General features: G+C 42.3%; 1 protein-coding gene across 1 annotated transcript; it reads right to left on the bottom strand.

The window, feature by feature from the left end:
• Window positions 1-2,025: 2,025 nt before the first annotated feature.
• Window positions 2,026-22,143, bottom strand: ptar1 (protein prenyltransferase alpha subunit repeat containing 1). Its single transcript, XM_034199270.1, has 7 exons — window positions 22,014-22,143; window positions 20,726-20,895; window positions 19,844-19,910; window positions 19,154-19,258; window positions 13,784-14,072; window positions 6,054-6,397; window positions 2,026-4,360 (listed from the first exon to the last, which is right to left on the bottom strand). Exons 1-7 carry the CDS (start codon window positions 22,097-22,099, stop codon window positions 3,970-3,972), a joined length of 1,452 nt encoding a protein of 483 aa, XP_034055161.1. The 5' UTR covers window positions 22,100-22,143; the 3' UTR covers window positions 2,026-3,969.
• Window positions 22,144-25,039: the final 2,896 nt, after the last annotated feature.

Below are 25,039 nucleotides of genomic sequence, written 5' to 3'. Positions count from 1 at the left end.
ATGTTTCTGTTTTCCCTTCAGTAGCTCCGTTGCTGTTCAGTACAAAAACAGTTAACACTTTGAGAAATAGTTTTCGAAATGGGGAATAAAAGGTTTTGTGCTCATTACTGTAAAAAAAAGAATGAATTTGTACATGATTTTGTTGATATGTAGAGATACATGTGCACAGACCCTCCTGGAAGACATGTGTGTTGCTGCGCTCAGGGAAAAGTGACAGCAGTTAGTTGTGAGTCAAATAATAATAATACATTCTTATAGCGGTTTTCCTAATGCTCAAAGATGCTTCTGAGAGTAAAGAGAATAAGAAAAGGATGCTTGTGACTAGATACAGATATCAGACAAGCTACACTTTATCCCAGATGATATTTATTATCTTGGTAAGCAAATGACAAAACACTGAAAGTGAAGATAAAAGACTATAAATAAATAGAAAAGTAATGAGATGCTAGGGATTATTCATGGAGGACATACATAAGTAAACTGAAGAATAAATTAGAAACAAACAAAAGCTACATTATTCTTTTAAAAGCTTGTTGAACCTTTAAAAATAACTTTTCTGCATAGATAGTCTTGTATTCAAAGTTTGTGTACTAGGTCTGCAAGGTTGTTAAAATACCCCCATCGTACAGTTCTGATATGCACCCGTTCTTGGTTTACAAACGTAAAGAATACACGGCTCAAAAAAAGACTAGTTTCAAGATTTCCGTTGATCATGTACACGGTGATCTGAGGTGACAAAGCATCGCACTCCATAACTCTTACATTGTAGTTTCTAAGAGAAGGTACAAAGTGGTAAGGGTTACATGGAAGCTGATGGAGACGGTGGAATGGGGAGCTTGACTAGCGTCTGCACCAACGCAGCATATCGTCTCAATGCAGCCAATCAGAAGGAACCTCTACATACTACACACACTGCATCACAATGCTCCTGCCACATTTAGATGTGATCTGAGATGCATGTGAACACAGTCTAGTTGCCACCTCGTAGAGTACTATTGTGAACCAGGATATATTGGGTACCCCAAAGCTTTATGTTAGAAATGTATAGTACGGTCCCCAGCACATAGAAACTGCCAGATGCTAACTTGCATACGCTGGGCAATTTGCACAATTAGCATAAGCATTCATTACCAATATGACAACAGTTTAAAAATAGCTTGGCAGATTTGGACAATTTTGGAGTGGTATTGGAGGTTATTGAGGATGCCGAATACATTTCTGACATTTTCCAGATAAATAATGGCAGTTTATACAGAAAATGTACATATTTGTACTCTCTTTGGGCTGGTTTTGATACATTTTTGGTCAATTTTGAAGTTTTAGTGGATTCTGGACCTTTGAATTGTCCACACTAGAGATAATCATTGTATTCTTGTGCTCTCTATATCCAGTGGTCGCAACACTACTCATGGTAATCAAAATCGGCCCACGAGAGTACAAATATTGGCATTTTCTGGTTAAAACATTTTTGATCCTAAAATGGATTCAGCATCCTCAACCCACAAAACCATGCAGAAATGGTCCAAACCGACCATGTGCTTTTTTAAAAAAAAAAATATTGTTTACATATAGGCTATAATGCCATTCAATTTAATTAACGCAACGTATGCTAATTGTGCATATGCAAGTTAGCATCGTGCAGTTTCTATGTGCTTTGGATCCGTACTATTCATTTCTAACATAAAACTTTGGGACACTCAACATTTCCGGGTTCACAATGCAGGCAGCTAGACTAGATCGTGGATGCTAATGTAACAAATGCCTCCGTGTTATTGTGTGTGTTTTTACCTTGTGTGACGATATATTCATTGACAAAGCTAAACAAATAGTGAGAAGGACCCATAACGTCCCAAAACGATAGATCCTATTCAAACTGAAGTCCATTATATGTTCTAACACACCATTCTTTCCATATTAATACAGATGAGCCAGTGTGGTGAGAGGAGCTAGCATTTACACCTTCTACATTATAGAGTGGTGCAGGAGTGAGTCCAAAATCCTAGAAATGAGTTAGCATGTTACCACTTCCTGATCCCTCGTATAAGGAGACAACTGTTTATTAAACAAGTTTTTGGTTAGATCTACCGAAATAAGGTATGCGATGAAAGCAAGCTGAAGAGATTTTCACTTTTTTTTTTACGACTTAAAATACGTCAGTAAAAGCCCCACTAGTGAATTTTGGAAGCTTCTGTGTCACAAAAACAGCTGCTGCCAACAAGCGTCTAAATGAGACTACTTAAGGTCATTACACTTAACATTAGCCGCCATTAGCTTAGCGGTGGTGACCGTGCTGTAGCTTATAGATAGTTAACTTTTTACTTCTGGCAGTTGCATTTAAGCTTCAAAAAACATAAAGTGGTGTTAATATGTGGAGATTATCCTGCAGAACAAATGTGTAAGTATCAATAACTTTAGTTTGATCTTATCTTCTATCTTTTTATCCAAAGGAAAAATCCCATTGCTTTTAGTCGAGGGAGCCCTTGCAATGCTAACTTCCGTTACTGCACCACTCTATTGAAGGGATGAACTGTGCAGCATGTTACAACTTTTAAAAGAGTGTTATAAGTGATTCCTTAACACAAATACAGAAGGTAGACCTTGACCTTGTTCATGTTACCTCTATTTTTGTACAAGGTAGTAACACAAAGCAGCTAGGACTAATGTTAACAAGCTTGGTGCAAAATAAGACAATATTTTCAAAAAGAGTCAGTAAGTCAATAGTACCCCACAAAACAATGATTGCCTATTATCATCAAATAGTCCAAAGTGCTGTTCAGTGTTGCACACTACACACCTGTAACAGATGAAGTAGGTGTAGAAACGGCAGCATGTAGCACCACAGAATGTTGGGGGGGGGCACCTCCCCCGCTCTTTATCCTTCAAGTCAAACATCAGTGCCGCTAAACTGCTAAAGCTAACATTTCTCTGCTTATATATTAAGTGCTTCAGGTTGCCAGAAGGTAAGACTTTGCAAGTTAGCTTGACTTTACACATGGTAAACATAACGTTATATTTAGCTAACTAATAGCTTTTTTGGCTTTCTGTTGCAAGCTACTGTAATTTAGCACTTAGCTACATAGATTGGAGTTACTGACAATATTCAGCAGAGAAATTGACCAGGAGCAGCAAACCAAGGACCCACAGAACGGAAAAGAAGAGAACATGACATGATTAATAAATGTTACCGCCTTCAGAACGGAAAATTAAGGAAGTTTGAAGGAAAACCGGGGTGTGCTTAAACCCTGTCACTGCAAGCAATGAGGGCCAAGGGATCCCATGATCCTCTGCGTCAGGTCTCTGGAGCACCAGTCAGTATGCATGTCTCATCGAGAGAACGCTGGAACCTAAATAATGCAATGCGCGAAGTGAAGTTTTCCTATTGTTATTCTTAGTCTTCATATCCCCCTCAGCTTTCACTCTAGAGTTAAGACTTTTGAAAGAAGAGAACAAATTAAATAAAACTCTTACTGTAAAATAATAAATTGAGGTTTAATAATTGTTAAACTATGTCACAAATGATTGTGTCATTTATTTATCCTACTTTATTTATTTATGATTATTTCATTTGTTAAGTGAGATTTTTCGAGAGTTAGAATGCATGCACATTCTGCTTTGTGCTCCTCCTGTGGCAGCTGCATTTCTGAAATACTGAAACCAAGTAAGATGTGCAGAAGAGTGCCGAACTGCCACTAACAGAAGCAGTGGCAGTTTGACCTGAGGTGACCTGTGGTGGCCACATCGTGAACATTTCCATTCTGAAGGGGTGCTGGCTCAGATGAAGTTCAAGAGAATCCAGATGTTTCAGAGAAGGAACAGACTGGGCGTGGTCGAACTCCCCCACGCTCTCACTGTCAGGAGGAGAGTCGCCGCGCTGCATCGGACACACTGTCAGTGAGTCAGCTGATCCTAAATCTGTGTCTAAAGGCAACTTCAATGTTGAGAAAGCTGGATGGGGCTGCCTGTTCTCCGTCAAGGCTGCTGACCGATGACAGTGTCTAACCACTTCTTGTATGCCAGGGCGAAGCGTCTCTGCTCAGGGTTGCAGCAGCCGTCCAGAAAGCCGCTCACAAAGCTGGGCTCAGAGGGCAGGGCGGGGGGGCTGGGCGGCCGGACGCCTGTCTTTAGTCTTTTGCTGTCCCGCGGGTCGGGCAAGGGCGCCCCGTCGACCTCCATAGCTTGAGCAGCGTGGCCCTGTCCGTTCACACCGCCCCCTCCACCTGCAGAGCTCTGAGCGCTGAGCGTGGGGGGGGCAGGGTCCCCGTTACTGCTGAGGACCCCCGACCTGCTCTCTCCGTTTGTGCTGCCCTTCTGCTGCTGCTGCTCCCTCCTCCAGTGGTGCCACAAGTAGAACACGTGCCTCCTAGAAGGGATGGAAACATACATTCAGTTATGAACAGTGCTGGGGGTTAGGTGCTGCAAAGTAACATGTTACAGAAATCAGATTACATTTATCTTAGATAATTACTCCGACTATCTGCATAACGGGAGGACAGAAAAATAAATCAAATGTCCCTTTTGGCTTGCGCTACACTCCGAGTTCATGGATGAGGAGACGGAGCAAAAATGTCAGAGTTTCATAGCAGAGATAAAAAGTCGCAGCGTACAGCATGGAGGACATGTTCGCCATCTTTCAGAAACATATTGATAACGTGGGGGGGGCGGCCGCCATCAGACAGGAACACTTGAAGCTACCTGGACCAGAGTTCTGATAACTGAGCCACAGAAAACATGATGTTCAGACAAGGAGCAGAAACAGAGCTCTGTGATCAGTGTTTATTAGATGAAGGGTTTGTGCTGATCTGGCAGAAATGAGGTTTAACTTTATATTGTTATTTGATTTGAGGTGCTTATCAGGCAATGTTATAGAGTCATCCACAAGTAATGTAACTAGTAGTGTAAGTAAATACTTTCAGCAGTGAGTAATAAAGTAATGTAAGGTATTACTTATTTTCTTTTTTTGAATAATAACAATTATTATCGTGGCATAACGTGGCGTGATGTTTTAAATTGGGATCTGTACCAAACAAATATGTTTTGTTAAGTCTTCATAATATGTATTGTAGGCAGGGATATCTCTCCAGCACCACAATACTCCATTGGATATGGTATTTTAACTACTGCTAGTGTATTTGTTACAAATAGGAATTCAAGCATTTTTATTTAAAGAAACTTGTTTTTAGAACATATTTGAAACAAGTTGATGTGTACACTTGTTTGAGGAATCAGACAGCTAAAAACAGACTCTTTTTTGCAGTCAACAAATAATCATATTTTAGAAGTTAATAATGCATTTGGTGTAAAAACCCAAATTGTTGGCTGTAGTACACTATTTCGAGGAGTAACTGTAGACATTATAAATGGTGATACAAGTTCCAAGAAATTGTATTCAAAGATAGTTCTTCAGTTGATCTACCAAGATATAGTCACCCACAGCATTTGACAGGTTTGAAAGTCGCAAACAGAGGTGGAAGTATTCAGATCTCGTACTTAAATAAAGTACCACACTGTAGGAATACTCTGTTACAGTAAAAGTCCTGCATTCTAAATGTTACTCAAGTAAAAGTACAAAAGTATTAGTATACAAATAAACGTAAAGTATTAAAAGTAAAAGTAGTCGTTGTGCAGATTGGTCCATCTCAGAATAATATATATGATATGTTTTATAATGATTGATCATGAAAGTGTTCTCAAAGCTGGTAAAGGTGCAGCTAGTCTGAATGACTTTGTATACTGCAGGGTAGCTGGTGGATTTACTCCAGGTGGAACTAAAGTCTGATTCAACACTTGGTTAGATTTCACACCATTCATCCACATCTGTGAAGTAACTAAAGAGATTAAATACATGTAGTGCAGTTAAAGTACACTATTATAACATTTAAATACTTAATTCCAGTATAAGTATCTCAAAATTGTACTTGAGTACATGTACTTAGTTACTTTACACTGCTGGTCGCAGATAGTCAGATCTTACAAATGTGAAAACCAACGACACCAGCAAATAAAAAGCACCAGAAATGGACAAATGTCCGTTATGGCCCCCTTTGAAGGCTCACCTGTGACTCCAGAGGGTCTCGTGCCCGGGGAAGGACTGGATGAGGTCTGAGCACAGCTCCATCTCCTGGTGGAACAGCTGTAGGACTGTGTTGGCGCTCAGCTGCCACTCCTCATCGGTGGCTGCCTCTCCTTCTGACAGCTCCCCGTTGGCCTGGCTGTGGTGGAGATGGCTGCTGCTGGGGGCTGTGCTGCACCGCTGCTGGGGGGAGGAGGTGGAAGCTGGAGTCTGGGAGAGCTCAGTGATCAGCGCCTTGAGCAGGAACTGGCGGTAGTGGAAGCCGCTGTGGTCGGACACGTGCATGGACACCCACAGGCGCATGGAGGACAGCTCATCATGGAGAACCTGGGATACAATACATTCCATTATCATTTATTGTCAGATCAAGCATGACATTTTACTTGCATCAGAGCAGCTTCATTTGCAACATCAAACAAGGACACATCTCAAGACACGATACAAGCAAAACAAACATTTGACATAACATCGTGATCACTGAAGAGAAAAGAAAAAAATGATCCTTTAGCGTTCATTTGACTTGAAGGAGTGCTTCAGTCTGACTTTGTTAAATCGCCGGCCCTGTATCTCTGATTCGATGGTACCAATTCATATTGACTGTTCAGAACGTGGCTGGGGTCAAAGATGATGTTAATATGCTATTATATTATTGTTGTGGTGGACAACAGCCCACCGACAGACAATGGAGATTCGCCATGGCTGCCTGTTGCTGTCTTACCTGAGAGACGCAGGAGGAAGACAAAGCGAGGGTCCCGTGCCGGGCTGCTGGTCAGACTGAGAAAACGAGGAAACCGACCTCCTCTTCCGAGTATTCTTCTGGCTAATGTTCAATCGATTGAAAATAAGCTAGATGAACTCAGAAGTCGGATTGCTTTTCAACGGGACGACATTAAGAACTGTAACGTGTTCATTCTCACCGAGACTTGGCTGAACCCCGCTATCACGGACTACGTCATTAATCCTGGCGGATTCACTATTTTCCGCCAGGACCGAACAGTTAACTCAGGGAAAAGTAAAGGAGGCGGTGTGTGTATCATGATTAACAAGAACTGGTGTACAGATGTGAGGGTTATTTCTTCGGACTGTTCCGCTCATTTAGAGCACCTCATGATCACATGCCAGGCTTTTCACCTGCCGAGAGAATTTACATCTGTTGTGATCACAGCAGTCTATATTCCGCCTCCACACGCCGACAACAACACGGCACTCGATCAGCTGTTTGGGATTATCAACAAGACCGAGACTTCACGGCCAGTTCATTGTGGCCGGGGATTTTAACACCGCTAACATGAAGAAGGTCCTGCCGAAGTACTACCAACACATCAGCTGCCAGACGCGCAGGGGAAACATACTGGACCATGTTTATTCTCCTTTTCAACATGGATATAAGGCTCTCCCTCGCCCTCACTGCTGCTGCTGCTGCCTGCTTACAAGCAGAAACTCAAACGGGACAGATCGGCGACAAAGACAGTACAACGCTGGAGTGAGGAGTCAAACTCAGCTCTGCAAGACTGCTTTGCATCTACGGAGTGGAGTGTGTTTGAGGACAACAACATCAACACAAACACGGACATTTGCTACATTGGGAAATGCATCGATGACGTGGTACCGAAGGTTTCTGTACAAACATTCCCGAATCAAAATCCCTGGATAAACGGCGAGGCACTATCGCGTACAGAGCTGGAGATTTGGAGGAGTACAGGAATTCTAGGTATGAACTCCGGAGAGCAATCAGCAGCGCAAAGAGACAATACAAAGACAAGGTGGAATCTGACTTCAAAGGCCGTAACACCCGGAACATGTGGGCGGGACAAAGAACAATTACAGACTACAAAGGAGCAGCGGGGGGTGCTGCGGGAGTGTCTGCGTGCGCATCTCGCCCAGATGAGCTGAATAGATTTTTTGCACGATTTGAGAGCAGCCAGGCTGTGGGAGCACAGAAGGACCAGGAGCCCTGCCCTTTTGTTTTAAACAGGGCAGACGTGTGCAAATCCTTTAAAAGCCACACAAGGCTCCTGGACCTGATGGCATCCCTGGCCGTGTTCTCAGGGTGTGTGCAGTTCAGCTGGCAGATGTGTTCACAGACATCTTCAACAGGTCCCTGCTGCAGTCTGTAGTCCCCACATGTTTAAAACACTCCACCATCGTTCCTGTCCCCAAAAACACAATAATCACCAGCCTCAACGACTACCGCCCAGTAGCACTCACTTCCATCATCATGAAGTGCTTTGAGCAGTTAGTCAAACCCTTCATCACCTCCTCCCTCCCTGACTCTCTGGAACCCCTGCAGTGTGCCTACAGAGCAAACCGGTCCAGAGACGACGCCATAGCCCTCACCATCCACACTGCCCTCACACACCTGGACCAGAGGAACACTTATGTGAGAATGCTGTTCATTGATTACAGTTCAGCTTTCAATACCATTGTGCCCTCCAAGCTGGCCATCAAGCTCAGAGACCTCGGGCTCAACAGCACCCTCTGTGACTGGATCCTGAACTTCCTGATGGGCAGGCCCCAGGCAGTGCGGGTGGGAAACATCACATCCTCCACCCTGATCCTCAACACCGGAGCCCCTCAAGGCTGCGTGCTCAGCCCTCTCCTCTACTTCCTGTTCACTCACGACTGCGTGTCCACACACAGCTCCAACACCATCGTGAAGTTTGCTGACGACACGACCGTCATCGGCCAGATCACCGACGGCGACGAGACGGCGTACAGAGAGGAGGTCGAAAACCTGACATCTTGGTGCCAGGATAACAACCTCCATCTCAACGTCAGCAAAACCAAGGAGCTGATTGTGGATTACAGGAAGCAGCAGAGAGAGGGACACGCCCCCATCGCCATCAATGGGACTACGGTGGAGAGAGTCAGCAGCTTCAGGTTCCTCGGGGTCCACATCACTGAGGACCTGACATGGACTCTTCACACCACCACCATCACCAAGAAAGCTCGACAGCGGCTCTTCTTCCTCCGCAGGCTGAGGAGGTTCAACATGGACTCCAGGATACTCTGAAACTTCTACAGGTGAGGATCCTGACTAGGGATGGGTATCTTTAAGGTTTTAACGGTACTACTACTTTTATCGATACCGCTTATCGGTCCGGTCTTTTAACGGTACTCTTATCGGTTCTTTTGGAGAAAAAAAAGAAGGTAAACCAACTAAACAAATTGTGAACAAATTATTATTTCACATCAAAAGAAACCGCAATGCTTTAACAAATCGTATTAAATAATCTGATGACAGAACTGTAAACAGAATAGTTGAAACTTTAACAAAATAAATAACTCAGTTACCTCTAATCATTAACCCATGGTTGTATAATTGAGTTAACTCAGTGTGTTGCTGCTAGCATAAATAACACCTGACGTGGAAACGTTACTCGTGGATGGGGCTACAGAGCTGCTAGAAAGACAGTGGAACCCGGTGCATTCCTCCGTCTGAATGTGGAGCACTTTTGCAAAATGTTTAGACAAATTGCTCGTGTTACCGCCCTTACATGCTAAACACTTATTGCACTTTAGGTAACGAGCATTGTCCACATCGAGACGGGTAAAGTTTAACCACATCTCGGAGCGCTCCGCCATCTCCTCCGTGTGTGTGTTGCTGCATGTAACAGCTGCGTGTGTAAACCGCCCCGCCCCCTCCCAAGCAGACAGGGGAGAGGGAGAGATCTCTCGACTGGATTGGAAAGATCGAAAATACTAAAAATAACCATAGACGCATTTTGCAGTCTTTTTGCGTATTAGAAACGGAGTTGGCGACACTAAAACTGCAATATAATGTTTGTGTAGCAATAATACACATTTTTTAGATGTCTCCAGTACCGATAAAAAGACCAATAACGTCGGAGCTTAACGGTACCACGGTCTTTAATAATTCAGCCCCAAGGCCCGTTTAACACCGGCTCGGTACCCATCCCTAATCCTGACCTTCTACAGGTGCACCATAGAGAGCATCCTGACCTTCTACAGGAGCACCATAGAGAGCATCCTGACCTTCTACAGGAGCACCATAGAGAGCATCCTGACTGGCTGCATCACGGCCTAGTACGGCAGCTGCACCGCCCTCAATCGTAAGGCTTTACAGAGGGTGGTGAAAACTGCACAGAACATCACCAGGACGGAGCTGCCATCCATGAAAGACCTCTACTCCTAGGCAGAATGTATAAAAGTTAATGTTCAAAACAACAGAGAGCCAGAAATCTAGGTGTAGTCATGGACTCTGACCTGAGTTTCAACAGTCACATTAAAACAGTTACTAAATCAGGCTACTATCACCTAAAGAATATATCTAGGATTAAAAGACTAATGTCACAGCAGGATTTGGAAAAACTTGTCCATGCTTTTATCTTCAGTAGACTCGACTACTGCAATGGTGTCTTCACAGGTCTCACTAAAAAATCTATTAGAAAGCTGCAGCTGATTCAGAACGCCGCTGCTCGAGTCCTCACTAACACTAAGAAAGTGGATCACATCACTCCTGTTCTGAAGTCTTTACACTGGCTTCCTGTGTGTCAAAGAATAGATTTCAAAATACTGCTGCTGGTTTATAAAGCACTGAATGGTTTAGGCCCAAAATACATTTCTGACCTCCTGCTAAATTATGAACCATCCAGATCTGTCAGGTCTTCAGGGACTGGTCAGCTTTCTGTCCCCAGAGTCAGAACTAAACATGGTAAAGCAGCGTTCAGTTATTATTAGTGCTGTAGCAACGCGTCGACGATGTCGACTTCAAAATCTCGTCGACGACAGATTTCCTCGTCAACGCATCGCCACACACACGTGGGTCACCCAAAGCAACAAGCAGTTCGCAATCACACTTCAAACACAATGGAGACTGAAACGGCTACCACCTCCTCCTCACAGGATTGCGCACGAAGCCCTGCAAAAAGCCCCCAAACAAAAACATCTCGCCCTAGGTCTTCAAAAGCATGGGAATACTTTAAATTTAGTCCAGAACGCAAAGGCATTGTTATTTGCAGTCTTTGCCAAATGGAGTTGGCATACCACACTAGCACAACAGCTATGTTGGAGCATTTAAAGCGGAGGCACCCCCTTGTCTCTCGTGAAGGGAACAATGATAAGTAAGTAGCCTACTAACTTTGGCTAAATTAATTCCACGTTTGTGGAGTGTGTTGTGCAGCTTGAGTTCTGTGCACTTCGGTAGTGCTAACTATCTTATAGCTCTCCGTGCGGTTTGTTCGTGCTTGGTTGGTTAGTAGTTAATGTTAGCTACCTAGCTAGCGGCGCCAGCTGTGTGTTAGTTAACGTTTGTCAGCATTTAATGTTGGCTGGAATGGTAGCTAGTTTACATCTGCAGTACACCGCTATCTAGCCACTACTAACCCGGAACGAACTAACTGCACAGAGAGCTAACTCATGTTGTGGTCCTTTACGAGTCAAACATAACATTAGACTAACGTTAGTCAGCTTATGGCGCGTTTCCACTGCAGCGGGTATCTCGCTTTAAGCGTGCCGAGCCGGGCCGGGCCCGTTTTTGGTTGCGCTTCCACTTGGCCTAGTTTTGGCCCGGGGCTACCTTTTCACCTTTTTTCTGGCCCGACTAAATCGTGGTTCTAGGGCCAGGAACAACCAGGCTGAGTCGGGCTGAGTATGCTAAACTAGAGAGAGAATCGCTGGCAAGGGGGCTACAACTACAACAAGATGAACATATTTGACCGTGATTTAATTGTAATACACGTTTCAAAATGATGCCGAAGTAACAACATACTGATACCGGTTAGTAAAAACCATAAATTAATGCTTTGACAAGTCTGCAGACAGACGGCAGGCGAAAAACCTTTTAAAATGCGTGTTTTCTGAATGTAGCTTGGCTAAGCTAACGTTATATATGCTCCGACCGTCCACGCTCACAACAACGGCCTACAGACATAAATAAACCAGCGACTGTATTCACCATGACACAGGCAGTCTGTGGTTTGTACTTGTTTAACTTTTGTCTAGTTTCTGAACAGATATGAAGAGCTGTGAGCTCTGAGTGCTAACAGCTAACGGCTGTGTTGTTTTTTGGGGCGCTCATTAAAAAAAAAAAAATATTATTAAGAATTTTTTGGTATTTATTTGAGATACATTACGTTTTTTATTAATCGAACAACAGAAAAATAATCGTTAGATTAGTCGACTAATCGATAAAATAATCGCCCGATTAATCGTTTTCAAAATAATCGTTTCCCCCCAGCACTAGTTATTATGCTCCAAATATCTGGAACAAACTCCCAGAAACCTGCAAGTCTGCTGCAACTCTGACTACTTTTAAATCCAGGCTGAAGACTTTTCTTTTTGTCGCTGCTTTTAAATTTAAACTGAGCCGTTGTGTTCATCAGTAAAGTGGAACTTGTGTGTGAACTATTCATATCTTAAACTGCACTGTAACTTTTTATTCATGTACTTTTTATTCATGTATTTTTTATTAACTGATCATTGATTCTCAACCTGGTGTCGAGTGATATTTCACCGACACAGGAGAGAACGTCAATACAGGCATCGTTTTGGTTTCAAACACCTGGTTCGTGGAAGGATACCAAAAAAGTCCTAGAAAGACACAGGTAAACTTAGCTAAAATACTTTAAAATGGTTTGTGGGTCAAACTAGAGGCCAGTTTTATTAGTCTCGGAAAAAACTAAAGGATCTTATAGTTCGAGGGTGGACTATAGGGTACATTTTCTTAGTTTTACTAAAACTATTGTGATAGTGATAGTGTAGTAGGATACAAGGTACGACTATTTTATAGTGGGTTACTAGGTACGACTATGGGTATTTTCTTAGTTTTGGGGAAAAACTTTGACAGTCTTTTAATGTTTCTTTTATTATCTTTTCTTTTTAATGACTGTTTTTAAATGCCTTTGTCTGAATGTCTTTCATTTTTGTAAAGCACCTTGAATTACCTTGTGTTGAAAGGTGCTATATAAATAAACTTGCCTTGCCTTACTCCCAGCAGCTCAGGAAGAAATCCCTCCAGATTATAAAAGACCCCCATCACCCCAGCCACAAACTGTTCTGTCTGCTGCCGTCTGGCAGGCGCTACCGCAGCATCCGGACTAACACCACCAGACTCGGGGACAGTTTCATCCCACAGGCCATAAGACTGTTAAACACCTGAACTTTGAAACAACATCCACAACATTCATCTGGCTGCTACTTAGAAATTATTTATCTAATATATCATATTTTACTTTTTTTGTTTGTTTTGTATTTACTTGCACTATATTTTTCAGCTCATCTGTTTTATTGTATTGTACTGTTGGAGGAGCCTGTGACCTAAGATTGTCATCGTCATAACTACACTGTAGCTATGTTCGTATGACAAATAAGAACCTTGAAACCTATTATGAAGGCTGATTCATAGATTCTCTCACAGGGTTGACCTACCATTTTTGAGCAGAATTTTAACTGGTGGAGCAGTTTTGATTTTTAAGTGGTAGACAAACACTTGTACAATGTAGTATTGTAATACACTGAAAAAAACAGAAACCTTGAATTTCTTTTATATAGGTCAACAAATTTCACATTACTGTATTAGGTTAGTTGAAAGCAATAATATTAAGTTGAACCTAATATTTTTTATTTAAACTTAAAATGATTGCTTTCAACTAAACTAATACAGTTATGTTAAATATGTTGACACTCTTATCACAATAAAATTAAATCTTAAAACAAAGAAAATATATAAAATGCATCTCTTCCTGATCCTACCTTGACGTTGCCCTGGCCCATGTGCTGCAGCACCCAGATGCGGTGGGACCATGCGTTGTAGTTGCTGGGGTAACGGCAGGCGGCGTCAGAGCACACCTTCATCTCCTGGTGGAGCGTCCGGGCCAGGTGCTCGCTGAGCTGCTGGCTCCTCTCTGCATCCCCCCGCTCTGTATCCCCCCGCTCGGCGCCCCCCTGCTCGGCGTCCCCCCGCTCTGCGTCCCCCTGCTGACGCTTCTTGCTGCGGTCCGCTGCAGAGCACTGACCCAGGATCTGCTGCAGCACCCAGCGCCTAAAGGGAAACAACCACTGCTGGGTCAGCACCTTCAGACACTGGTGTACGCTTACTTTTTACCAGACAGACAATCACAATAATAATAATACACTTTATTTAATTAGAACCTGGCATGGAAGATGCAGCTGAAAGTGCTTTACACGACAAGATACGTACAAATAAAGAGTAAGGAACATTATTAAATACAAGTTATAAAAACAAAGAGAAAGAGTTAGATCATAAAACATGAACAGTGATAAAATTACCCCTTACTTTATTACTGTCCTAAGATCCAAGGGGAGGCTGTTCCACAGTTTAGAGCCTCCCCAGATTTCTTGTGAAATACTTCAGGTACTTCTAAAAGGAAGGCATTGGAGAGTCTGAGTGTCCTTTATAAAATGAAAAGGCAGTCACTGATGTATGTAGGGGCAAGGTTATGTAAAGCCATGATACAATTTAACAATAGCTCTCCTCCTGCCACTGGAGGGGTGCAGTCCCGATTAGTCAGAGCAGCCAAAAGGGAACTTTATTTTGTAGTGACACAGCAGAGGGCAGGTCAAAAAGTTTGAATTTGAAACAGGAGACAAAGTGTCTGATGGAAATTCAGGACTATAAGTTCCAATTTTGACATTGGGTTGTTTTGTGTCTGCGCTTCAGTATTATAAATAGACTAATAATATACACTGAACAAAAATATAAATGCAACACTTTTGTTTTTGCTTCCATTTTTCATGAGATGAACTCAAAGATCTAAAACATTTTCTATATACACAAAATAACCATTTCTCTCAAATATTGTTCACAAATCTGAAAATAATCTGTGATAGTGAGCACTTCTCCTTTGCCGAGATAATCCATCCCACCTCACAGGTGTGGCATATCAAGATGCTGATTAGACAGCATGATTATTGCACAGGTGTGCCTTAGGCTGGCCACAATAAAAGGCCACTCTGAAATGTGCAGTTTTGCTTTGTTGGGGGGGTCCGAAAACCAGGCGGTATCTGGTGTGACCACCATTTGCCTCACGCAGTGCAACACATCTCCTTCGCATAGAGTTGATCAGGTTGTTGATTGTGGCCTGTGGAATGTTGGTCCACTCCTCTTCAATGGCTGTGCCAAGTTGCTGGATATTGGCAGGAACTGGAACACGCTGTCGTATATGCCGATCCAGAGCATCCCAAACATGCTCAATGGGTGATATGTCCGGTGAGTATGCTGGCCATGCAAGAACTGGGATGTTTTCAGCCTCCAGGAATTGTGTACAGATCCTTGCAACATGGGGCCGTGCATTATTATGCTGCAACATGAGGTGATGGTCGTGGATGAATGGCACAACAATGGGCCTCAGGATCTCGTCACGGTATCTCTGTGCATTCACAATGCCATCAAGAAAATGCACCTGTGTTCGTCGTCCATAACATACGCCTGCCCATACCATAACCCCACCACCACCATGGGCCAATCGATTCACAACATTGACATCAGAAAACCGCTCACCCACACGACGCCACACACGCTGTCTGCCATCTGCCCTGAACAGTGAAAACCGGGATTCATCTGTGAAGAGAACACCTCTCCAACGTGCCAGACGCCATCGAATGTGAGCATTTGCCCACTCAAGTCGGTTACAACAACGAACCGGAGTCAGGTCGAGACCCCGATGAGGACGACGAGCATGCAGATGAGCTTCCCTGAGACGGTTTCTGACAGTTTGTGCAGAAATTCTTTGGTTATGCAAACCGATTGTTGCAGCAGCTGTCCGAGTGGCTGGTCTCAGACCATCTTGGAGGTGAACATGCTGGATGTGGAGGTCCTGGGCTGGTGTGGTTACACGTGGTCTGCGGTTGTGAGGCCGGTTGGATGTACTGCCAAATTCTCTGAAACGCCTTTGGAGACGGCTTATGGTAGGGGTGCACCGAATGGGAAATTCTTGGCCGAAACCGATACCGAAAATAGGAAACAGTTGGCCGAAAACCGAATGCCGAAAGGCCGAAAATGATTAATAGAAATATATATATATATATAATGTATACATTTTTTACCAATGTTGTTCAGCTACCTGATTATGGAAATAGACATGATTATGGCAAAACTTAACTTAAATAATAATCACTATTATGGGTCCATAAAACATTTATTCAGCACTTTTGAATGCATACAGTACATGTATATATGTCATGTATTATTGCTAAAAAACATTATATCGCAGTCTTAGTGTCGCCAACTCGTTTCTAATATGCAAAGACAACAAATGCGTCTATGATGTATTTTCGATCAGACGAGATCTCTCTCCCCGGTCTGTGTGCGAGGGGGCGGGGCAGTTTACACACACGCAGCTGCTACATGCAGCGGAGCACACTGCGGAGATGGCGGAGAGAACGCGCTCCGAGGTGTGGTTAAACTTTACCCGTCTCGATGTGGAGAATACTTGTTACCATAAGTGCAATAAGAGTTTAGCATGTAAGCACGAGCAATTTGTCTAAACATTTAGCAAAAGTGCACCGCATGCAGACGGAGGAATGTACCGGGTTCGACTGTCTTTCTAGCAGCTCTGTAGCCCCATCCACGAGTAACGTTTCCACGTCAGGTGTTATGTATGCTAGCAGCAACACACGGAGTTAACTACATTATACAAACATGGGTTAATGATTAGAGGTAACTGAGTTATTTAGTTTGTTAAAATTTCAGCTATTCTGTTTACAGTCTGTCATCAGATTATTTAATACGATTTGTTAAAGGCTCAGGGCAATCTCGATGACAAAGGTCAATGTTCCCCCCCCCTGTGAGCTAGCCGCGAGCATGGTCGCCGCGTCTTTATTACGTCATCACAACAACACGTTAGGTTACCAACGTAAGCCTGTTCTGACATTCGGTGATATTTTTTCGGCCGACAGCCGAAAGGGCCTTTTTAACCATTTTCGGCCGATAATTTTCGGTGGCCGAATATTCGGTGCATCCCTAGCTTATGGTAGAGAAATGAACATTCAATTCACGGACAACAGCTCTGGTGGACAGTCCTGCTGTCAGCATGCCAATTGCACGCTCCCTCAAAACTTGCGACATCTGTGGCATTGTGCTGTTTAGTGTTGGGACTAACGCGTTGTAGTAACTCAGTTGCCGTTGCTACATGGTGCGTTACTCCGTTAGTTTTTTTATATAGTCAACAGCCAGGCGAACAGAGATGAGAACTGTACTTAAGTACAGTACTTGAGTAAATGTACTTAGATACTTCCTGTGTCACATGCGGAGACGGGCTGTGGGCGTGTTTGTGTTGTTTACTAACAAGACTATCATGGCGGCGGCGGAGCTCAAGTCTAGTTTCTCCACCTGGAGATATTCTCACTATTTCACTTTTGTCGAGCACAAAGAAAATAACGTTTTAGTTAAATGTAAGTTGTGTCCTGGCGGGTCAAAGAGCCTATCTACTGCCCAAACCAGTAATTCAAATCTCTTAAAACATCTGCAAAAACAACATGCTGGGACGAAGCTAGTAGCTAAGACCACAGAGACTCAGCCGACGCCACTCCACCTCCACCTAAGCAACAGCGGCTGGATTTTAACCAAGGGACTGCTGGCCAGGGAAAAGTCGATTAAGCCATTGCACGGTATGTTGTAGAACACATGCAGGCTATTGCTACAGTGGAGTCACCCGCTTTCAGGGAGCTAGTTAGCATGATAGCATGTCCGGGCGGCACACGGCATATGGGACGGAAAACTTTTTCCAACTACCTGGAGAAAGAATATACAAAAATGGAAAGCCAGCTAATATCGATGCAATCCAGATTGCATATAAGGCATGTCAAGTTGATCAACAGATTGTATTATTCTCCAATGCAATAACAGTACTGAAATGAAGGCTTTAAGGGCATTAATGGGAGCCCATTTTGAAAAGTAACTAAAAAGTTACTTTTCACAGTAACGCGTTACTTTTGGGTGCAAGTAACTAGTAATGGTAACTAGTTACTGGTTTTCAGTAACTAGCACAACACTGGTGCTGTGTGATAAAAGTGAACATTTCAGAGTGGCCTTTTATTGTGGCCAGCCTAAGGCACACCTGTGCAATAATCATGCTGTCTAATCAGCATCTTGATATGCCACACCTGTGAGGTGGGATGGATTATCTCGGTAAAGGAGAAGTGCTCACTATCACAGATTTTTTCAGATTTGTGAACAATATTTAAGAGAAATGGTTATTTTGTGTATATAGAAAATGTTTTAGATCTTTGAGTTCATCTCATGAAAAATGGGAGCAAAAACAAAAGTGTTGCATTTATATTTTTGTTCAGTGTAACAACAACACAAAACATATTATTATGTAATGGTTGTTCTAAGCTAAAATAATGCTTATGTGCGTGTCCTTCTTGTCTTTATAGAAACAGGGATCTAACAACCTGTTTCCAATACAGAAACGCATACAGGGGCACAGGACCTTTACCTGCGTTTAAATAGAGTTTCTCGATCTAAATTTAGACCATAGTTCTCCAGCTTTGGAAGCAGCACGTTGATGGCACAGTGACTATTGGGGCAGAGGTTGTTGTTGAGTGGTCAAAGCAAACGTTTGGACTGCTTCAACTTGTGTACAGCTTCGTTGCAGGATACAGAAAGAATAATGATTGGAACTAGAAGTGGATTTTTTTGTAGTGCCTTTTGAAAACAATCTTTATCCTTAACTTCCCGACTACTTTTCGCCTAAAGATAAAGAGTGTGTGCAATGAGCTCAGAGTACGGGGGGAAAAGGGAGCCGAGAGAAGGAGCTGCCATTAAGGCAATTCAAAAAATATTTGAGTATTGTTTCATTATGGCGATATTATAAAACAAAAATGACTATGTGCAAGCACTTGTTGTCAACTATCTTCTCTACCTCTGCATCATCAGTTGCCATCTCAAGTGCCACTGTCCTTGTGAGAATCTATTATCAAAGTAATTAGCTTACTGTAGGTTGATATCATTTGATAGAAAAAGGGAGTAGTTTGGTTCCTGTGACCAATGTTTGACTGACTCACATATTTACCAGCTTCCAATCATATCAACCACAACATTGTAGTCACTGTAATGTGCAGGAGTGAATCTGACAATGTGGAGAAGCAGCAAAGTCTAACCTGTGTATCCATGTCTCCGGGCTCTTGGGGAATTTGGTGAGGGCGAGCTGGCCCAGGTAGAGGTCTTTCTCTGGGTTAAGGACTCCGCATTGCAGCAGCTCCTTCCTGCAACAACAAGCAGCCATGCATCACTACCAGTGTTGGTTACTCAAATAAAGTAATGCATTACACATAGTGGTTCTTTAAAAAAAAAAAAGGTAATGCCTTTCTTTACTTCGTTACTCACTGCTGAAAGTAATTAGTTACACTACTAGTTAGATTACTTTTTGTGATTACTCTATAACATCGCCTGATAAGCACCTCAAATCAAATAACAATGGGGGGGGGGGGGGGTGCTTTGACGGACGTTAATATAACTGGGCGGCCCGCCCAAGTATAGTGTATGTGTGGGAAACCCTGGAATCTGATTACAGTAATGCGTTTCTTCGTAGTGCATTACCCCCCCACCACTGCAGACTGTGGCCTTCTTCCACAGGGTCAGTACAGCATACTTAAATCCCACTGTGGTGTGTTGAACTGGGATTATATGTATTTCCACATAATCGTCACAGCACTCAGCCAATGCACCAGCCTAACTATATCCAGCTTTTAATATCAGGTCTTGTAAAGAGATATTCAATATTTCAAGAGACAACAAACAGCTCACCTTCAAAGAGAACAAATATTTGTGCTGCGAAAATGTATCTGTACCTGACATTCCATGCAGTGGTGAAGTCCGGGTTAAGCAGCAACAGAGTGCAGGTGATATCCGCTAAAGCTAAGAGACACACAAACATCAACAGTTAGCTCCTCTGATGTTCATCAGTATGGAGGAAGTTTACGCAAAAGGAAACCGCTTCTATATTAAACTTGCAAACTAGGTTTGTAAAATAAAGTAGCGTTCAAAAGAGTTGTGCAGGAATGAGTTCTATGACATGGAAATTAGTTAGCATTTGACCACTTTTGATTCCCTTATCTAAAAGTCAACAGTTGTTTTTTGACGTGTCTTTGTTTGGAATGCTTGAAATATGGTCTGTTGTTTACACAAACTGAAGAGAATCCTAACACGTGACTAAATGAGACAACTAAACGTCCTCACGCTGAACATTAGCCGCCATTAGCTTAGCGGTGGTGATGCTCAGCCATGCAAACATGTTGTAGTTAGTTTATGCATTTAGGATAAACATGATAAAAGTGGTGCTTATATGTGGAGATATCCCTGCTCATAAAAACATGTAGGTGTCATAACTGCGTGTTTCCCAGAGATATTTGTTACCAAGCAATATTCCAAAGTCCAAGTCCTTTTGTTGAGGAGACCTTCGGATGCTAACTTACTCTGTGCTGTTATCCTGTATTGTTGTGTTACAATACAAGATACCTCAATTACAGTACAATGAATTTTGCGCCACATTAACTCCCTTGCACATTCTCTTTCTGCACTGTGTTGTTGTGGGGGTATACGTATACTCGAATAGACAATGAAAACAGAGTTCTGGTCTTTAATCCATCAAAGATATTAATGTCACAATAAGTTAGACAAAATATAATAACATGATTTATTCGTTGTGCCAGATGTTGTGAGAGTTCAGGTACCTTCCCTCTCCAGCCAGTGTTTGCGCTGGCGGTAGAGCAGCAGCTTGTTGTGGACATATGGCAGCAGGAACTTGACACACCAGCTCTCCACACCCAGCTTGTTCTCCACCAGCACGATGGGACTGCGGTTGTAGCGGGCCTCTGGACACGGGATCACACCAATCTCATCACTGAGGGAGCATAGGAGGGAGGATGTTACTAGTTGTATGTGAACATAAAGGAATTGTTCGTACAACACAACATGGGGCTTGAGGCACATTCTTTGTATTTTTCTGACAATTTATAGAAACTATTTCCCACAAAATGTTCTGCAATAGCTGGGAGAAAGAAGGTGACATCTGTGTTTGTGGATCTAAAAGAGCAGTCTTACACATCCCATTTAAAACATTTGAGAACAAAAACACCCAACAATATTAATAAGGTGCAGTCTGATTGAGGCTTATTTATATAAGAGCCATCTTACAATAAAAACATGTTTAACATTGTTATTGTAAATGTATATATTGGAAAATATGCATTTTAATATGATGCAAGCTACGTATTATTTATAAGTACACCATAAAAGTTGAAATAATACAATTCAATACTAAGGTGTATGGAGAACAAGTAGATAAAATATCATGACAGACTCAATGTTTCTTATCATCTACGCTACATGAATTATAAATAAAATACATATCCACATTTCCTAATATTTAGGATAATGGGCTTTTGAAACCATAGAGTATAGAACCATAAGTACATATGAAGGTGTTATTTGCACTATAAATAGGTAATAAGCTAATACGATAGCTCTTGAAGGCATTTGCCAACACTGACAGGCCGATGCCGGCGTTCCTCTATTAAATAAGAGACTGAAGCAGCCCAGAACACCAAGGAATGGGGAAACAAAAGCTACATTTTCAAAAATGACACTTTTGATGTATCGTTCTGAATTACTAATCACATCATTGATAAGCTAACGTTGCTGGCCTGGGCAGAAGGTTATGACAGCCGCCTTACCACGTCAAAGGGCGAGCTAACTGGCTAGACAAACAAACACACTGTTTATTTTGTTGTTTAACAGATAAATTATATATTTCTAAGAACCTTTTCCAGCTATATATAAGAGAACAAACAAACAGCTAAGATAGCTAAACTGTCAACTTTCCCTGGACCGCTGTGATTCCAGGTAATAGTCCGAGCCCACACAGGTGAAAGACTGGGTCAAGCAGTGGTGTGTTCAGGGTCCACTGGATGAGACAGACCGCTCCAGTCCCTCTGCTATGTTCACGATAAATGTACTTACATGTTGGGGTTTCTCTTGAAGGCATTTGTGATGTCTTTGACAACTCGCTGGACCAAGACGTCCACCTCCTCCTCCGACTCCGCCATCTTTATGGCACCTAATGACGTTCACGTTACACGGACCAAACAGTTTTTCCGGTTAAAAAAAAACAACACTACGGAAGCCCAGAGAGCTTAAAGGCAAAGCTGCCTAAAAGACTCATAGGAGGAGATGGATTGTTATGTACTGCTATCTCTCGCGATGTTTTAATACAAAATAAATAGTGTACGTTCCGAAGTCCTTGGAAGAATATGTTTTGGAATAATTTTGGTGAATATTTATACTGTATAATAGTAACGTTATTGAAGATGATGCCATATTTATTGAAGATTTTACACTATAAATATTCCCCAAAATTATTCAAAAGCACATTCTTCCAAACTCTCTGCAGTATGTATGAGCAACAGGAGACTATTGATGTGTGTAGTGAGTTTGGTAGAAATATACTGTATAATAGTGAAGTGATTGAATATTATTGTATTCTCTTTTTTCGGAGTTACACTTTGCTGAGCACTCATTTCTTCTCCAGCTGCAGATAGAGACCAATGTAATGTCTCCAGTTTGGAGGACAGCACGTATTGGCTTTTTTTGATCAACATGTGATTGTAGTTCGTTGTCAACCTTGCCACGGTACTTAGGAGACGTACTTTGTGTCTGAATAACGTTTTGTTCATGAGTTATTGATCCGTGAAATCCGAATCTGCCAATATCGTTCCAACTTTACTCAACTTGTTGTCACTCAGTCATCAGTTTCTATAGACTATCTGGATTTAGTTATTGCGTAATAATTATTGTGTTCCCACAAATTACTAATGCGTGGGAACATAATAACTAATTTGTGGCCATGCATTATTAACTCGTGCCCACGCATTATTAACTCGTGGCCACACATTATTAACTCGTGGCCACGCATTATTAATACGTGGCCACGTATTAATATTTTTCTCACCAATGTCACCACGGGGGCTCCGTACAAATGTAAGTGCTTTGTGCAGTTAATATTATTTTTAGGGAAATGTCGAATCCATAAAAAAAAGATGGTCTGACTCTTAACCAAATTGTGCAGATTTTTACCAAGAACTAAAATAATAAAGTAGCACTATTAATAATAGTGTGAATGAAAAACCATTCAAAACTAATTGTTCATTTAACAAATATTTAATCCGAAATATGGAACTGTATTATTTTAATTGTATTTACTTAATGTCATTACTTTAAATGTTGTCAACTTTTTTGTATACAAAATATATGATGTTCATATATGTGCTTCTTCAGTAGTTATCCATTAAAACGTTCATATTCAATTATATCATTAACATTTTTTGCATAACCCGTATGGCCTTTTGCTCATTCTGTAATAGCTGTTCTGGCTAGTCACTGCAGATGTGCCTCAAAGCACTACACATTGTGGTTCAGTTGTGCATTTTCCAAAAACAAGAGTTCACTTCATCACTTAAAGGTGGGGTATGTAATTTATTTCAGAAACACTTTTTGTTATATTCCATGAAATGCTCTTAACATCCCGATAGCAATGAATATATTAAATGCTTTGACAATATATATGTAAGGTAGAAGCCTTGACAGGCCACCAGGTGTTGCTGTTGCGTAGCAAATTGTTGTTTTTTGTCCATTGTGGGACACCGTATTTCTCCTGTTGTTCTGGGTGCGGCCGCCATCTTGGCGCTAATGTTTGTATTCACTCCACGAAAGGTGAGCATTGTAAATGGCGGTAAATAATTGTACACATTATTACGTTAAAAACGTCCAAACATTCCATTTATTTAATTAATGGGTTAGTTTAAATGTTTATTTACCTGTTTGTGTATGTTTGGGAGTGAGATGTCTATGTTTTGTCTGTTCATTTGGTTATTGTATTGGCATGTAGCTAATGGGCTAATGTTTGTATTCACTCCACGAAAGGTGTGTCAGAAGAGCTGCCATTGCGAAGAATAAATCACTACTCAGCGTCTCCACCGCAATCCGATCTACTGTGTCCTGTTTTCCGCCCCTCTGCATAACATCCCATCACCAATAATAAACACAACGCAGAGTCTCAGGGTGTTCAGAGAGGCTACGGGACATTTGGGTTACATATACATAAAACATTTTATCTGTGGAAGCCGTAGCACTGTAAAAAGCACGACCAATCATTTTAGCCGGCCCGGCTAAAGTAACTGGATGGCCTACCTGCCTGTCAGCCTTCCATCTGTGCACAAAGGTATCTCGTGCCCTCATTGGTCATGTGTGCGTTTGTGTGTGTTGGAGGAGGGGCTCTGTAAGGAAGTGGCAGATTTTTCCCGGGGGTCAAGTCGAATAGTCCATTTAGCTTAGGAACCTTCCTAACGGAGTGAAATGCCCCTGAAGTCCCTCAGTGGCAGCCATGATAAGTGCTGTTCGAATTCTCTAGAATGTCTAGATGATAGGAAAGGAGGTTTCAAACTTCCTTTATAACCTCCTTTAGCTTAGGAACCACTGGACCTCCCTTGATGAAAGGAGAAAATGCTGCCCCACAATGCCTTGCGGCCGCAGCATTTGCCGTCACACAACAGTCGGCCGTTCACGGAAACAACCGATTATGACCGATAAATGATATCATGAAAGTTACGGTGCTTATTAAAGGTCACATGTCATGGCCATTTCCACTGATCATAATTCCATTGTTGAGGTATACTAGAATAGATTTACATTGTTCAATGTTCCAAAATCACATTGGTTTCTCAAACAGCATCTCTGTAAAGTATGTGTATTCAGCAGTATTCACTCTCTCCATTAAACGGCTCGTTGCAGCTCTTGCCCCCCCCTCCCTGTGAGCCCAGTGTGCTCCGATTGGTCGGGACCAGTCGGGACGTTGTGAATCGCGCTAAGCTCCGTGGAGGTGTGATTTCCTTGTTTAGCGAAACACAGCTGAGCACACATAAAGTCATAGCCGAAGTAAAAACAATAAGTGTGGCTTGATATTGAGTAAGAAAAGGGTTGATAAACGCTGT

Source organism: Gymnodraco acuticeps, unplaced genomic scaffold (genome assembly GCF_902827175.1).
Source record: "Gymnodraco acuticeps unplaced genomic scaffold, fGymAcu1.1, whole genome shotgun sequence".
Taxonomy (NCBI): Eukaryota; Metazoa; Chordata; class Actinopteri; order Perciformes; family Bathydraconidae; genus Gymnodraco; species Gymnodraco acuticeps.
This window is presented reverse-complemented; position numbering and strand designations above follow the sequence as displayed.

Bases quoted from the DNA above. Each gene is read 5' to 3' on its own strand.
- ptar1 (XM_034199270.1), bottom strand. From the start codon at position 22,099: ATGGCGGAGTCGGAGGAGGAGGTGGACGTCTTGGTCCAGCGAGTTGTC. The intron at 20,896-22,013 runs GTAAGTACATTT...ATGCTCCCTCAG, and splicing joins TTCAAGAGAAACCCCAACAT to TGATGAGATTGGTGTGATCC. The intron at 6,398-13,783 runs GTAGGATCAGGA...ATTGTATCCCAG, and splicing joins TGGGCCAGGGCAACGTCAAG to GTTCTCCATGATGAGCTGTC.